Source organism: Crocuta crocuta, unplaced genomic scaffold, assembly GCF_008692635.1.
Source record: "Crocuta crocuta isolate KB4526 unplaced genomic scaffold, BGI_CrCroc_1.0 scaffold44, whole genome shotgun sequence".
Taxonomy (NCBI): domain Eukaryota; kingdom Metazoa; phylum Chordata; class Mammalia; order Carnivora; family Hyaenidae; genus Crocuta; species Crocuta crocuta.
In genome coordinates, this window is record NW_027530179.1 from 5,269,171 (window position 1) to 5,284,070 (window position 14,900).

At 49.1% G+C, this 14,900-nt stretch overlaps 3 protein-coding genes across 6 annotated transcripts in view; 2 read left to right on the plus strand and 1 right to left on the minus strand.

Annotated features, from left to right (window-relative positions):
• The window catches only part of XPO5 (exportin 5), a 49,691-nt gene extending 42,782 nt beyond the window's left edge, over positions 1 to 6,909 (plus strand). For both annotated transcript variants that reach the window (XM_077764894.1, XM_077764895.1), the window contains 10 exons: positions 207 to 343; positions 873 to 970; positions 1,524 to 1,570; positions 2,020 to 2,117; positions 2,672 to 2,734; positions 3,852 to 3,934; positions 4,385 to 4,492; positions 4,630 to 4,767; positions 4,965 to 5,129; positions 5,225 to 6,909. In XM_077764894.1, the coding sequence (XP_077621020.1) occupies positions 207 to 343; positions 873 to 970; positions 1,524 to 1,570; positions 2,020 to 2,117; positions 2,672 to 2,734; positions 3,852 to 3,934; positions 4,385 to 4,492; positions 4,630 to 4,767; positions 4,965 to 5,129; positions 5,225 to 5,362 (1,075 nt within the window). In that variant the 3' untranslated portion in view covers positions 5,363 to 6,909. The remainder of the gene's footprint in view (positions 1 to 206; positions 344 to 872; positions 971 to 1,523; positions 1,571 to 2,019; positions 2,118 to 2,671; positions 2,735 to 3,851; positions 3,935 to 4,384; positions 4,493 to 4,629; positions 4,768 to 4,964; positions 5,130 to 5,224) is intronic.
• Positions 6,910 to 7,781: 872 nt separating this feature from the next.
• On the minus strand, positions 7,782 to 11,779 carry POLR1C (RNA polymerase I and III subunit C). 2 transcript variants are annotated; one of them, XM_077764896.1, is made up of 9 exons: positions 11,655 to 11,774; positions 11,473 to 11,544; positions 9,862 to 9,969; positions 9,500 to 9,632; positions 9,093 to 9,212; positions 8,849 to 9,001; positions 8,526 to 8,675; positions 8,293 to 8,409; positions 7,782 to 8,136 (listed from the first exon to the last, which is right to left on the minus strand). In XM_077764896.1, the coding sequence occupies exons 1-9, from the start codon at positions 11,721 to 11,723 to the stop codon at positions 8,018 to 8,020; spliced, it is 1,041 nt and encodes a 346-aa protein (XP_077621022.1). In that variant the 5' UTR covers positions 11,724 to 11,774; the 3' UTR covers positions 7,782 to 8,017. The 2 variants fall into 2 exon arrangements, with proteins under 2 accessions (XP_077621022.1, XP_077621023.1); XM_077764897.1 differs by lacking the exon at positions 8,849 to 9,001 and having other exon boundaries at positions 11,655 to 11,779.
• Positions 11,780 to 11,867: 88 nt separating this feature from the next.
• Positions 11,868 to 14,900, plus strand: part of YIPF3 (Yip1 domain family member 3) — a 4,625-nt gene continuing 1,592 nt past the window's right edge. Inside the window, exons 1-5 of one of the 2 annotated variants that reach the window (XM_077764899.1) lie at positions 11,868 to 12,109; positions 12,734 to 12,931; positions 13,124 to 13,230; positions 14,562 to 14,607; positions 14,747 to 14,839. In XM_077764899.1, the coding sequence (XP_077621025.1) occupies positions 12,029 to 12,109; positions 12,734 to 12,931; positions 13,124 to 13,230; positions 14,562 to 14,607; positions 14,747 to 14,839 (525 nt within the window). In that variant the 5' untranslated portion in view covers positions 11,868 to 12,028. The remainder of the gene's footprint in view (positions 12,110 to 12,733; positions 12,932 to 13,123; positions 13,231 to 14,561; positions 14,608 to 14,746; positions 14,840 to 14,900) is intronic. The other variant, XM_077764898.1, reaches the window with a different exon arrangement.

The following is a 14,900-nucleotide window of genomic DNA, read 5'->3' on the forward strand; positions in this document are numbered from 1 at the left end:
CTCGTGCCCTCTCTCAAAATAAATAAACATCTACTGTCAAGTTTCCTTAAAGTGCGTGAGGAGTGTGTTACTGACTGAGCTTAAGATCTCTTAAGGAGTAAATGCAGTTTATTTTCTAGCTGAGAAGTGTAGACTAGAAATTCCTGGGGCATTCAGGGCTGATAATAATAAATATGGGATGTAAATGCTGTGATTTTTCCTTACAGTTTCCATATCCTAGGGAAGGCGGGTCCTTCCATGCAGCAGGACTTCTACACCGTGGAGCACCTTGCTACTCAGCTCCTCAGCTCCGCCTTTGTCAACTTGAACAATATTCCCGACTACCGGCTCAGACCCATGCTTCATATCCTTTCCAAAGTCCCTAGATAGCCCAGAGGGCCAGAAGATTGAAGATAGGAATGGCTGTCAGACACCATGGGAGGCAGAGCTGAGCAGTGTGGAATACATGGAATCCTTTATGTCAGCGGATGATAACCACATTAAATGGACAAGGAGGTTCACATAAATGGCAAGAAAAACATGAAGGCAGTCCAGGGGGTCTTGAAAGTGTTCTCTTTAGGGGTAAATCTTAACGGTCCCACTTCTTGGAAATGTGAAAGATAAAAGCTTTTATTATCTCTTTTCTGTATCCTGCCAGGCGCCTCCTTATAGTTGGTTGTCATTTGGACTCTTTGTTGTTGAGATTATCTTTCTTATTATTCTTGTCTGTTAAGACAGAATGTGCACGGCACCTTGCAGGTCCTTTGAGGGTTGACTCTGCCTGAGGTCGTAACCTGCTGCCTGGCAGGTTTCCAGCCTGGCAGGTGAGGGGATGCCTTAGAATGGGAGGGCTTTGTGCTCATGTTCTAAAACTTCTTAACCTGCCGCGGCATGGGTCTTTGTGAAGCCTCTGGTGCTCTTCTGTCCCCCAGAGCACTATGAAGCCCTGGTGTCTCCAATCCTTGGACCTCTTTTCACCTACCTCCACATGGTAAGAGATCAGTCAGAAAGGGTAGCAAAGAGTACTCTTGGGCAGGTCAGCCTCTCATGAGTCTTGCAAGTCAGGAGTTCCTGAAAACGTTATCTCCTGGCCCTGTCCAGATGGCCACACAGCTGTCCCACCCCACCAGACTTTCCTGGCTGCAGTGGATTGAGCACCCCTGAGAACTAAACTGCTTCGGTTGCCCTTGAGGACCTGTAGACTCTAGTTCTGCCCCTAACCTCCTGTTAACTGAACAGAGGTGGTCACGGGAGTGCTTCCCGTGGGTCTGTTTCCCTGACTGTGGAATTAAGCAAGAGAACCAGCTGGCTGGGGAACAGATGTGTCCAGAGAGAACTGGGAATTCTACTGTATTGTTGATCCTTTTCAAGCAAAGAAGTGTTTTTATACACTGTCCTCATCACCTGGTGGGGGGGTTCCCAAGGCTCTGTCATTGAGATCTAGAATCATCCTTGGCTAATTCTAATCATGAAGTGGACCTTAGATAGTTGGTGTTCCAATCTCCTCACCGCTACTAGCATTTATTTCCCTTTTGTTTTCCCAGAGGCTTTCCCAAAAATGGCAAGTCATCAACCAGAGGAGCCTGCTTTGGTAAGGAACATCTCTTCTAATGGTGGAAGTCCTGGTAGCCAGGTTTGGGATGGGAGAAGAGAGAAGGGCAAGGGGAAGTTCTGCCCTTCAAGCCTAGAAAGCAATGGGTTGTGGTCATCCTCAGCCTAGCTGGTAGATGGCTTGTCTGTGACCATTAGGCATATTCAGGTCAAGCCTTCATAGGGGGTATCTTCAGCTGCCTTAGGAGGATGCTGAGACATCCTTATCCATTTTGGGTTTTCATCCAGGACCTCTTTCCAACTGGATATAATCAAATAATAATATCTTTCTCAGTGGATCATTGCTGTCCATTCCCAACTTTTGTGTGAAATGTAGAGCAGAGGGAGCCAGGAGAAGGAAATGAGCACAGAGGGTCTGGTTAGGGTCACTGTTTTCCTTGACCTTCCCTTTTGCACTCCCATGAAACTTGGCCCCCTGCTTTTCTGCAGTGGAGAAGATGAGACCGCAGATGAAAACCCAGAGTCTCAAGAGATGTTAGAGGAACAACTGGTGAGGATGTTAACCCGAGAAGTCATGGACCTAATCAGTAAGTGGCATGTGGGAATTAGGGGTAGTAGAGAAGACTTCTTCTAAAAAAGAATGGGTCACTCAACTCCCTTACAGCATGTTTACAGCAATACTGACAGATTGATTAAGAACTAATTAACTAGATTAAAACCAGGTAGACCTTAAATCAACTTAAGGACATTCTATGAATTGCAAAGCAAGAGGAATTGGGTTAATGGTAGGAGTAACTTCTAGTTTTGTCAAAATACAGATAATTTTTAATTCTTAAACATGAAGATGACACATTTTCTCTTTTGGTCATTTCATTTGTTTGGGGTCCAGAGTAGACCAAGGATGTATCAGGCATCCTCTCGTGGTCACTTCTCTCAGAGAACCCTGTAATTTTTCTCTAGTTAGGTGAACTTAAGAGACCAGAGCAGTCTGGTCAAATACTTCTATTTCTCATGGTGAAGGTGATTTTGTGCCTGGACAGTGTCCCACTTTCCCCCATCTTCACTTGCCTGAAGACCATTTGGGATTCATTGGCCTGAGGTGGTGGTTTTTAAGCCCAGTAACCCTACTTTCTTGCTTTAGCGGTATGCTGTGTTGCTAAGAAAAGTGCTGACCATGGTACTGCTCCCCCTACAGATGGAGACGGTAAGTGAGCCTGTTTGGCCCGCAGAGGTCTGCCTTCAGACTCCTAAATATTGTCTCTTCTGTAGCCAGGTCATTTCCTGTAGAACTAGCAGTTTGGGGTAGGTGAGATGTACATCTAGCTTTTCTCTCTGCCGGTCCTCTTGCTGTGTTCCTCCAGCATACTCCCACCTCAGAGCCTTTGCACTTGATATTTCCTCTGCTGGAATAACTTTTCTCCCAACTGTATACATGGCCCGTTCCCTTGCTTCATTCAGATCTCTGCTCAGTTGTCACCTCTGAGAGGTGTTCCAGACCAACATATAAAAACTAGTGGGGCGCCTGGGTGGCTCAGTTGGTTGAGCATCCAACTTCAGCTCAGGTCATGATCTTGACATTTGTGAGTTCGAGCCCCACATTGGGCTCACTGCTGTAAGCCTGTCCACGCAGAACCTGCTTCAGATCCTCTGTCCCTCTTTCTCTCTGCCCCTCCTCCAGTCGTTCTGTCTCTCTCTCTCAAAAAATAAATAAAACATTTTTTTTAAAAACCAGCCACTCTTATTCTTCCTTTATTTTTCTTCATAGCACTTAATCACTGCCTGACCTTGTTTTATTTCATTTGTTTTCGTCACCTTTCTCACTAGGATGTAAATTCCTACCAGGGAAGGGACTTTGTCCTATTCCTGTTATATCCCCAGTAACTAAGTACCTGCTACAGCGGAGTCCTCATTTTTAAGTAACTGTCCAGAGTTTCCCACCTTTTTTTTTTTTTTTTTAAAGAGAGAGACCGAGTGTAAGCAGGGGAGGGGCAGAGAGAGGGAAACACAGAATCTGAAGCAGGCTCCAGGCTCCGAGCTGTCGGCACAGAGCCTGACATGGGGCTCGAACTCATGAACTATGAGATCATGACCTGAGCTGAAGTCAGATATTTTAACTGACTGCATCCAGATGCATCTCTAGATCTGCCATGAGCTGGGGCTTCTGCAACCTTTCCTGCAGTTGGGGGGCTGTCCAGGACTTACTTACCTACCAGTCAGCCCAGGTTACTCAGCTTTCCTTTACTTGGTGGGCTTCTATCAGAACAGGATCCTCTTCTCTGTTCTGAAAGGATGCAGCTTAATATTCTTCCCTCTGCTTACAGATGAAGAAATGATGGCCACAGAGGTAGCTCCCTCAGCCATGGCGGAGCTTACAGACCTGGGCAAATGTCTAATGAAGCATGAGGTGGGTGGAGGTGACAGGTGATGTTTTTCTCCTTTTCCTCATATGGCATCAGTTTCTACTTTTCTTAATCTATGATGCTACCAAAGGATTTTGGGGGAAAATGCTGCTTTATTAAGTTCCTGGTTCCTAAAGCCCCCAGGAATCCATAGAAAAGGCCAAGGTGTCTCCCATGCTAGCGTGGGCAGCGGCTTTCAGAAAAACACAGGGCACATTATGGTGTTCAGCCTCCCCCAGGCCTGAGCTTGGTCTCTTTGCACATTGGTTTTCACTTCTATATCAGTGGGTTTTTTTCTTTTTAACTGCCTGATACAGAGAGGAAATAAGCTTGTTCTCAGTTACTATTTTTAGCATGTTTCTGCTTATGTATTAAAATTCCAGCTCCTTATGCATAAGAATACTCAGACAATTATGTGTATTTTCTCATTGTAATCCTGCATCCTTTTCCACTAGGATGTTTGTACGGCGCTATTAATTACAGCCTTCAATTCCCTTGCTTGGAAGGATACTCTGTCCTGCCAGAGGACCACCACACAGCTCTGCTGGCCTCTGCTCAAACAAGTACAGTTACTCACCCCTTGTCCTCACTCCTTATGAAAGGCTGGGGTCATGAGGATTGACTGAATCAGTTGCAAGAATCGGGTTGCTGGGGCTTTCAGAGGGTAATCCTTTGGCCCTGAGCACAGCTGTTTCCCCAGGTGCTGTCGGGGACACTGCTTGCAGATGCTGTTACATGGCTTTTCACCAGCGTGCTGAAGGGCTTACAGACGCACGGGCAGCACGACGGCTGCATGGCTTCCCTGGTCCACCTGGCCTTCCAGATATACGAGGCACTGGTGAGTGCGGAAAGCACAGAGGCAGAGTTGGCTGCAGCTTCATCCCTAGGGGCTGGCTCCCAGGCAGCTGGGCCTTCATAAAAGGAGACAGCTGCCAGGTTGCCAGTGCTGCCCTAAGAGGTGGGTGTGGAGGGCCATAGGAAAGGTGGCAAGGCCCGACCTCCACCATTGAGTGGTTTTATATCCCCACTCCACAGCGTCCCAGGTACCTGGAGATAAGAGCTGTGATGGAGCAGATCCCTGACATACAGAAGGACTCTCTGGACCAGTTTGACTGCAAGCTGTTGAACCCCTCTCTGCAGAAAGTGGCTGACAAGCGCCGGAAGGACCAATTCAAACGCCTCATTGCTGGCTGCATCGGGGTAAGTCGTGCACCTTCCCCGGTGCTCCCAGCCAGCTTGAAAACCACCCACTACTTCAGGGCCCAGCATCAACTCTTCTCGTTTGTCTTCCACAGAAACCCTTAGGAGAACAGTTCCGAAAAGAAGTTCACATTAAGAATCTTCCCTCACTTTTCAAAAAGACAAAGCCAATGCTGGAGACGGAGGTGCTGGACAACGAGGAGGGTGGCCTGGCCACCATCTTTGAACCCTGAATCAAACTTTTGGGCATTCTTCCTCGGCCTTTATTGTCATCTCTTCTTACCCTTCGTAGCTAATCTCTAGGCCCTTCTCCACTGCCACTTCACTTTCCACCATTGTCAGCCTGGAAAGAAATCAGGGCTGGAGCTGGAGAGAGTGGGCTCTGTGCAAGGCACAAGTAATGATACCTAAGGTATCAAGAAAGGGAGTTCATGCTCACACCATTCTGTCTAGATCTCCCATTCTGTTTGGAGTTTCACCTTTTCTAAGAAAGAAAAACTAGAGCAGACTGGCCCTACTCCCCACGCCCTCCCACCCCCATGTAGCCATACACCTGTGTAGAATGGTAACTAGGGGTACTACACCCAACCCCACGACTAGCTGGGCTTGCACAAGGGCTCGGTCCCGCCTGCTTACGCCAGAGCTTCTCCCGGGCCACTGCAAGTCCCACTGAGCCCCCTCGCTGCTGGGCTGCAGAGAACCTTCCCCACCCCCAGGGGCACGTCCGGGTCAGGTGCCGAGTGCTGAACTGAATCTGGCCAGTTTCCTTTCTGTTTTGAGCAAGAATCTGGTCACCTGATGGGATCCATGGTACAGACTGCTGCTAGGCTCTGAATGCAGTGTCAAGTGTAGTACCATCAGGGACCAGGGCTGGGCCACTGTCTGGAGTACTTTCTGGCATCCCCTTAGAGCTCATACATATTCCATGCACAGTCCCTCAGTGTGGTTTCCCCAGCCCCAGGGTCCACTCAGGCACAAGAGCCACAGTACCCTATCTAGTGTCATGTGATGCCCTTGGCATCTGAGGATAATGCACACCAGCTAGGCTATGTCTGTGACAAGCAGCTGGCAAAGCCACTGGTCTTCTCTCCTAGGACTAGTTGAGTCCAGGTGCCTTCAAAAATCTGGTCTTTTGGGTCCCTGGTCACTTCTCTCATGGACCATTTCCAGAAGAAAAATATGCCTTCCTGTCACAAACTGTATTGTTAGGCTCCACTCTGTTCTAAAGGACACTAGATGGCTCTGTAAGCAGAGGGGAGGTGAATGCAAGACCCTAGCCTCGAGGTTACCACTGGCCATATACAGGCTTAATCTCTCCAGAAACCACATAGAGTGTGTCTGTGTTCTGTACAAAGAGGCCTGTCCTCAATCCAGTCCACTGACAGAGTTTTGGTCCTGGGCTCAAGCTCCAGCTGTGAGCTGGTGGTCCCTGGGCAGGGTCGGAAAAGAGGCGAACCTGGGAAGACAGGACTTGGAAGTCCTATGTAGCTGTTTCTATGGCACAGATCTGCTCCGCCCTCTTCCCGGGTGGTGCTTTGGGCTGCTTCCTGTTGACTATGAAGGCCATCTCAAAGCATGTTTCCCTCCAAACTTGATGGCTGCCTACTCCTCTCTCTGGTGGGGGCTGTGGAGGGCATAGTTGTATTTATTGTGCTGTAATATTTTTAACATCCTGTGACTTCATGCTAGAAGTTTTCTATTGTTTATAGAGCCTTTTTGTAGAAACATTAACTCTAAAGCACATCTGCATGTCAGTAAAAATCTTGGTTTCATACAGAAAGGTTCCCATCTGCCTTTTTCGAACCAGTGACGTACTATAGGGTCACTGCTTCTGAACATTCTGCTAAAGGGACTGGACAGGAAGAACTGTGACCATGAACCTGCTCTGTCCAGCTTTCCCAAACAGTATGCCAGCCAGTAAAAGACTCCGGTTCCTGACAGACCTAGACCAGGCAGCCCATACCACTCTCCCACTAGAGAGTGGCCACTAGACCAAGGCTCCAAGGGACCGTCCAAAGGGAACTGCTGCTGCTCCTTGTGGGACTTTGTCTCAGAAACTTTTATTTTTAAGTAACCTCTGCACCCAACGTGGGGCTTGGACTTACAATCCTGAGATCAAGAGCGGCATGCTCTACCAACCAAGCCAGCCAGGTACTCCCCCACCCATCCTGTGACATTTGACAGCCATGGAACTTGACAGCTGTGGACCACTCTTTTTCCCCAGAAGCTTCTAGTAATACAGGAAATAGATTAAGTGGCACATAATATTTCTCTATGGTCTGGTTGAGCCCCCAGAAACCACTTCAATTTAGCTTTTTTTTTTTTTTTTTTTTAACCTGAGCGTGTGAGCAGGTGAGGAGGGCAGAGGGAGAAAGAATCTTAAGCTGGCTCCACCCTCACCACAGAGCTCAACACAGGGCTTGATCCCACAACCCTGGGATCATGACTTGAACCAAAACCAAGATTCAGACACTCAACTGAGCCCCCCCAGATACCCCTGGCATCTCTGATGAGGCTTCAGAGGAACTTGGGCCTGCTGTGCAGTAACACCTGAACCCAGTGTTCCTAAGTGCCACATAATGCCAAACCCTTCTGAGGTGTGAGGCCCCATATTTGGGGCTAAAACTCAAGTAATAGTCTCTGACAAAAAGATGTATTTGGATGTAAGTTTATTTACATTAAGGCCTTACAAAGGCAGGAATTCCCATTTTGTGGCACATTTAACAAAATGTATTGGCTGAAAATAAGTCTGGAATTGTCCCAGAAAACCCAGGACCTCCAGTCACACTGGCCTCAGCAGCCCTGTGAGAGCAAGTCAGGACCCAAAATTTTCAGCTAGGATACTGGAGTCTCCCAGTCCAGCCATGCTGGCCAGTCCAGTGCAAACGTCAGTCCATCTGAACCGCGTCTAGTTCATCCAAGAACCGCTGGCACTTCCCCATAAGTACCTTGATGGCTTCACTCACTAGCACGTCCGGTGGCAACACCCCTGTCGACTCAACAGAGACTGGGAACCAGAGAGACATTTCAGCTCAGGGAGGGCTCGCAACAGCTCCTGCGCCCCTGCATCAAGCTACGCAGAGTCTACACCTGGACTAGGCAAGGAAGCTGCAGCGCCAGAGGCCTGCCCCCCCTCACCCACTGCCCCTGACCGGACACTCACAGATATAGTGGTCCCGGACCCGAGCAAGTCGTACAACCTTCTTCAGCTTCTCGTTCCGGAACACTTCCCTGCTGAAGGTATCTAGCCGGGGATTGGCGACTCTGGCTACCTTTTTACCTAGTGACAACAAACCGTGTTCTAAATACACGGGCCCAGAGCTTTCATTTATGCTACCTTCACAGAAAATAGATTACAGGTCCTGACCTGAACCCCTGGTACCCCAAATGTCCTACCTTGGACTTCCTGGACCTCAATAACACCAGGTGAAAAGCACCGCCTCAGCTCCTCTGCTGCCTCCCCTTCCACAGGCTCAAGCAGCGTGATGTCTGGCAAAAGCCTGTAACTGGCTGTTGCCACAGGTGAAAACTTGGCATGATCTTTGCCTGGAGTGAAAAGAGAAAACAGCCTGGGGGGAAACCTTCACATTACATGAACCCCTAACAGCAGAGGCCCACCTGCTTGTTGCCTGTCAGGACATCTCGGCTGAGCCCTTTTGTCACACCTTGCTCCACTATGATCAAATTACTCTGCCCAAGACAGCCGATGAGGTTCTTACCAATGCCCTTGACACAGTGCATGAGTAGGTCAATCTCCTGGCCAGGCCGCAGCTGAGCAATGAGAATATCATCATGCACTGGTCTGATCGTGCCCTCTGGGAAGAGGTCAGCCTGATTCCCCAGGGGCACCCATGTCATGTGCTTGGTGTACACTAGAGAAAAAGAGCACATCAGAAAAGCCTTAGTCCTTAAAACCAGCACCCACCGTGAGGTGGGCCTTCTCATTCACCCTACCACACTCACCTTTGTGGTTCACGTAGAGTTCATTGGGGTCAGAGGAATCTTTAGCAGCATGGGGGTTCCGAGTGCACCTGACCTGAAGCCGAAACTGTAGAGTATCTATCTCTGTACCTTCTTCATCTCCTGCACAAAGGAGAAAGTAGCAGCTCTTAAAAGAACTACTAAATATCTGGGTGGCTAGGCACTGTGCTGAGTGCATTAATTTAAATTTGTCATTTAATCTTCTGGACAAATTACAGGAGGCGAGGGCAAGTGTTCACACAGATAAGAACTGATGTACCAAATGGTCAGTAACGTGTGCAAGGTCATACAGTAATCAATCGAGGATTTGAACACAGGCACTATGACTCTAAAATCTACTTCAGAAGAGAGCTGCTCCCATATTCCCAAAATTTCATTTTCTCTCTCACCTTGGTTCCGATATTCAAAAAGACGGGGATCAGCATGAATGGGAATGAGCCCCAGGCGATGAGCAAGGATCTCATCCTGCACAATGGACGTGTTGTTATACACCAGGACCTTTTCCACAGCCATGGTTGGCACCTGCCCAAGAAAACAATCATTCTCCTACAGAGTCCCTACAGGCTCCCCATTTACTCCCACTTCCTGACAGGGGGACCTCTTCCTAGAAGACTGCTTAATGAAAAGTTTATGAGGAATGCTCAGCAAAACTGCAAAAAAACTAAAGGAAAGGGGCAACTTGAGACAACTCTACAGTATGCTGATGGCAGTTTCCCATGCAACTCTGCCCTGCCGCCAACCCCATCAATACCTCAGCTAACAAAATGCGTCGAAAAGCATTGGCAATGGCTGCATCGATTCCCACCATGTCAAATTCCAATGAGTTTTCATCCAAGTGCACTACATCCACACGGAAATTCTGCAGGGACAGAAAAAGCACTAAATGAAGCCTACTGTCTAGAATCAACACCTTCCCCCTAGATATTTCCCCCAGTGCATTAACATTCGCACTCATTCAAGAACCTCCCTTGGGGCGCCTGGGTGGCTTAGTCGGTTGAGCGTCCGACTTTCGCTTAGGTCATGATCTCGCNCCCTTTGAGCAGGTGTCCCTCACAGATGTTCCTTTCTCCCCCAATTGCTTAGTAGGTTCTTGGAAAGTTTTCCTGTTTTTATCCTCTATAAAATTCTCTGTAATATGGCTTCCAACTCAACTATCCACAGAAACTATTCTACGAGAGAACAGGCTTCCATACTGCTTAATTTGAGTTGAAATTACTCTATCTTACTAGACCTGTCTGCTACATTCAGCACTGATAGAATCCCTTCATTTTCAAACTCTGCCTTGACCTGTGAGTACCAATCTTCTCTTCCTCCCTCTCTGATGAATCCTTCTAGATTCCCTATCTTCTACCCACTCCATCAATGTCACTATTTCAGGTTTTTGTCTCTCTCCAAGGGGACCTCAACCACACTCATGGTTTTAGCAACTACACATGCTAAAAACTCCCAAATTATATATCTCACTTCTGATCTCATTTCAAACACATGTGTTACTAGCCTGCTAGACTTCTCACATACAAGAAACCATGCAGCAGCAGCATTCCCTTATCTAGATCTATTTCTCATCAGTCAATGACACCACCATCCACCAAAGCAGTTCCTCAAGCTAGGTCATTTTACATTCCCTCCTCAAAGCCCACACCAAAGCAATTACCAGATTTATGTTCTAGCTCCCTTTCGCTCTATTCTCCTGATTATAATCCTAGTTCATGCCTTCAAACTCAGTTCCTCTATCCAATTGTCACAAATCTGACTGCCCTATATGATCTTTAATTCATTCTGTCCCAATTATTAAGGCTGCAAATCAGATCACGTCCACTTCAGAGCTCTTCAAAAACTCCCTATCACCTAACAGTGTCTAAGATGCACTTCAATCTTGCCTACCACTCATGCCACCCCATTTTACATTCTAGCAATAATAAACTGCTTGGACATTCCTGGAGCACAGTTCACAAAACCTTTATAATTTAACTTCTAGTCTTAGTGCCCCCTCACCCTTCCTTGTTCTCAGATTCTACTCATCTGGGCTCAATTCAGATGTCAACTCCTTCACGAAGTGAATCTTCCACGCCGCTACCCTCCCCCCATTCCCATTCTAGATTAAGTGCCTTTGCGGGATGAACCCATCCCCGGTTGTCCTTATCGCCTTTAGTACATTATACTGTTATCATTTACGCACGTTCTTCTCCAACAAGACTAAACATCTTTTTCTTCGAACAGGGCAGAAATCGTGTACACGAAGCGCCTAGCACATTGGTCAATAAACGTTCTGGGAACGGAGCACACCGCCAGGGCTGCTTCTGAGGCAGAGACTGCCCAGGTCACACGGTCGGTTCCTAACACCCTCTCCAACTTCACCTACCTTCTCGAAGCGGTCTTGGTCCCAGGCATCATCATAGCCCGAATAGTTACCAGGAAAGTCGGTGGTATGAACCTACAGCAAAGAGAGGGGAGTCTGCGAAAGGGCAGGGAGGGCAAGCCCGCCCACCTCCGACCCTATTCCAGTCTCATTTTTTCTTCCCGAGCTCAAGGCCATAGGCTTACATTGCGAACTCCGAACTCCCCCAGAACCACGCGGGTCCGCATTTCCTCCACTGCCTGGGCAGCCGCCATCTTCAACCCCTCCACGTGACTAGGGCCGCAAACTGGCGCGTGCGTCCCAGTAGCCCTCCTCCGTCTCCGTGGCAACGCACCACCTCCCGGAATCTTAAGTATCGCGAGACTCTGCCCAGCCTCCGTCCACGTCCCCAGCTTCCGGAAGTTTTGGCCAAACATCCGGGTTTCTCCTTTTTGCGTTCCGGCCGAACCCACCTCTTTCTCGGTCCTGGACATCTCCCTCCCTCAGGCCCACGTCTCTCCCACTCCTCCTCCGCGCGCGGGACTAGCGCGGGCTTCAGCGACGGGAGCCCTCGAGGGACATGGCAACTACAGCGGCGCCGGCCGGCGGCGCCCGAAGCGGGGCTGGTCCAGAATGGGGAGGGTTCGAAGAAAACATCCAGGTAATCGCCTCAAGACTGCGGCTGCTACCAGCCCCAGGGCTGGCAGCCGCCCCGAGGTGTCGTGGGGACTGTCCCTCGGAGCTTGGAAGTCCGTTCCATTTGCAACACTTGTTCTCTCCTTTGGATCTTGGTATACACGAAGCCTCTGGGACTAGTGCCGAGCTGAAAGGTCCAGGCTAGTACTCCATGCAGAGGGTCTCAGGTCTCTGGGCCCCTCTACTCTTGCTTTCGAGACAAGTTTGTGTTGGCCGATCGGGGTCAGGCATGGCGGGGGAGCGGGCGGTAGCCACTGGCACTGGCTAAAGCCATGCTGTGTGCACAGCCTTGTTTGGGGGTTGGAAAAGTCAAAGGAAATGGGTACTTTTGCAGCCCTCTGAGAATTTAACTGGGAAGAAGAAAGACATATATGCAAGGCAGGGAATGGGTTCCCCAGGTTAGAAAAGAGAACCAGACAACCAAGGCTTCTGAGAGCACATGAGGGAAGGAGAGCGGCGTGATCTATGGCGATTCGAAACCATATCCCCAGCAATGGAAGAACGAAGTCCCAAAGCCTGGAACGAATAGAAGGAGGGCCTACGGATGGAGCAGAAAGGTCTTGCGCTCTAGAAACCATTGTCTTCACAGGGCGGAGGCTCAGCTGTGATTGACATGGAGAACATGGATGATACATCAGGCTCCAGCTTCGAGGATATGGGTGAGCTGCATCAGCGTCTGCGTGAGGAAGAAGTAGATGCCGATGCAGCTGCTGCCGAAGAGGAGGATGGGGAGTTCTTGGGCATGAAGGGCTTCAAGGGACAGCTGAGCCGGCAGGTGGCCGATCAGGTAAGCACGATCGGATCCCTGGCAGGTGGAAGAATACGTGTAGGCAGGCCCCAAGTTCCAGAGTTGGTGTTGAAGCTCCCCCACGCTAACCCAGTAGAACCATATAGAAATCCAATAGAAAATAAGCAACAGGGACTGTAGTCTAGAGCCTCACAATCCCAACTCACCTCGCTTCTGTCTTCCTTGCTTCAGATGTGGCAGGCGGGGAAGAGACAAGCCTCCAGGGCCTTCAGCCTGTACGCCAACATCGACATCCTGAGACCCTACTTTGATGTGGAGCCTGCCCAGGTGCGAAGCAGGTGAGGATCCTTCTCCTGATAGAAGCTGGCTTCCTAACACCTAGTCCTTCCTCCAAACCACAACCAGATGCCAAGCCCTGAGGCTCCCGTCTTCACGGCCCCAGCAGCCCTCATCATTGCACCTGTACCCCAGCTACACCGTCTCTCTAAACAGTCACAGAACAGGACATGGTGATAACACATTGCCTTCCTCCTCTTCCTCGTGTAGCAAACTACTCTTCTTCTGTCAACGCCTAGCTCAGATGTCACCTCTGTTCCCCATTCCTCAGCCCCATCCCCAGTTTGTCCCCTCCTGGTGTTCCTAGAGAACTCTGTGCTTTCCTCTAACAGGTGACACTGGGGCAATGCTCATTCCTGGGTCAGTCTCCCCAGAAACCTCAGAAACAAGCTCTGTTTTATTATTTTTTTTATTCCCAGCACCAGAACAGTCTCTGAACCGCAGTATCAGTGCATAGTTGTTGAATGACTCTTCAAGGAGTGCATCTAATTTTGGTTTGGTTCTTTGGCTCGTCCTTTAATTTAAACAATATTTATCAAATACCCAGCATCACTTAGCAGCTATTTATTAAGCATTTGCTCCATGCTGGGCACTGTAATACTTAGGTCTCGTTGAAGACAGAAGGTGAAGATAGATGGGAGCCTTGCCTCCGAGCGCAGTTACAATAGAGCACTGCTTTGCTGTGACGGAACACACAGAAGGGACACGTGACCCAGAGGAGGCTAGAGAGGCAGACAGGGTAGGTTTCCCAAAGGAAATAAAAGCTAGCCAAAATCTAAGGTATTATTAAGAGTCGGTCACTTAAGAAGTGGGCAGAAGTGACTTATACTTCTCTTCCTTCTGTGTGGAATTTTCATACCACTTCAAATGTTGTTTTTCAAGAAGCTGTTTCAGTGGTGCCTGGAGAAATTGGTAAGCAGGAAGACACAGGAGACACACCGGGGCCCCTCCAGTAAAAACCTTTCCTTCTAAACCTCTCCCAGGGCTTCACCATCACAGCCCTCAATTCTGGGCATTCTCTGCTGAGGTTTGCCTGTCTTTAAAGGGAAGCAGCTCAAATAGGTAAATGGCCACGCCCTCTCACAAGGCCCAGGTGAGCTCTCTGAGTTCTCCATGTTGCGGCTGCATGTTAGCACAGCATCAGAAGGTTGTCCTTCCTGGAAGCATTTTTAGGGACAAGGAAGTGATTTCCTCATTCCTTGTGTGTCTTTACTGTTCTCTTCTCCCTTTACTATCTAGCATGTTCTCTGGAGGTAGAGATACAGCAAGATTCAGGTCCTCCTGAACTTCATAGCCTAGTGCTGCTCATCTCTCCTCTCCTCTCTTCTCCCAGGCTCCTGGAGTCCATGATCCCTGTCAAGATGGTCAACTTCCCCCAGGTGAATACCCAAGGTAGCATGTCTGGAAGAGCTGGGGGAGGCCGGAGGGCAGAGGGTGGGGCCACCAGGCGAAGCCAAGGAAGACATAGACAGAAGAGCCATTGTACCCTCCAGCCTGAATGAGTTGGTATATTAACAGAAAATCGCAGGTGAACTCTACGGGCCTCTCATGCTGGTCTTCACGCTGGTTGCCATCCTCCTCCATGGGATGAAGACATCTGACACCATTATTGTAAGCAGGACAAAGGACTTTGTTGCGGGGTGGGGGTGGGGGTGGGGGGTGGCTGAACTGA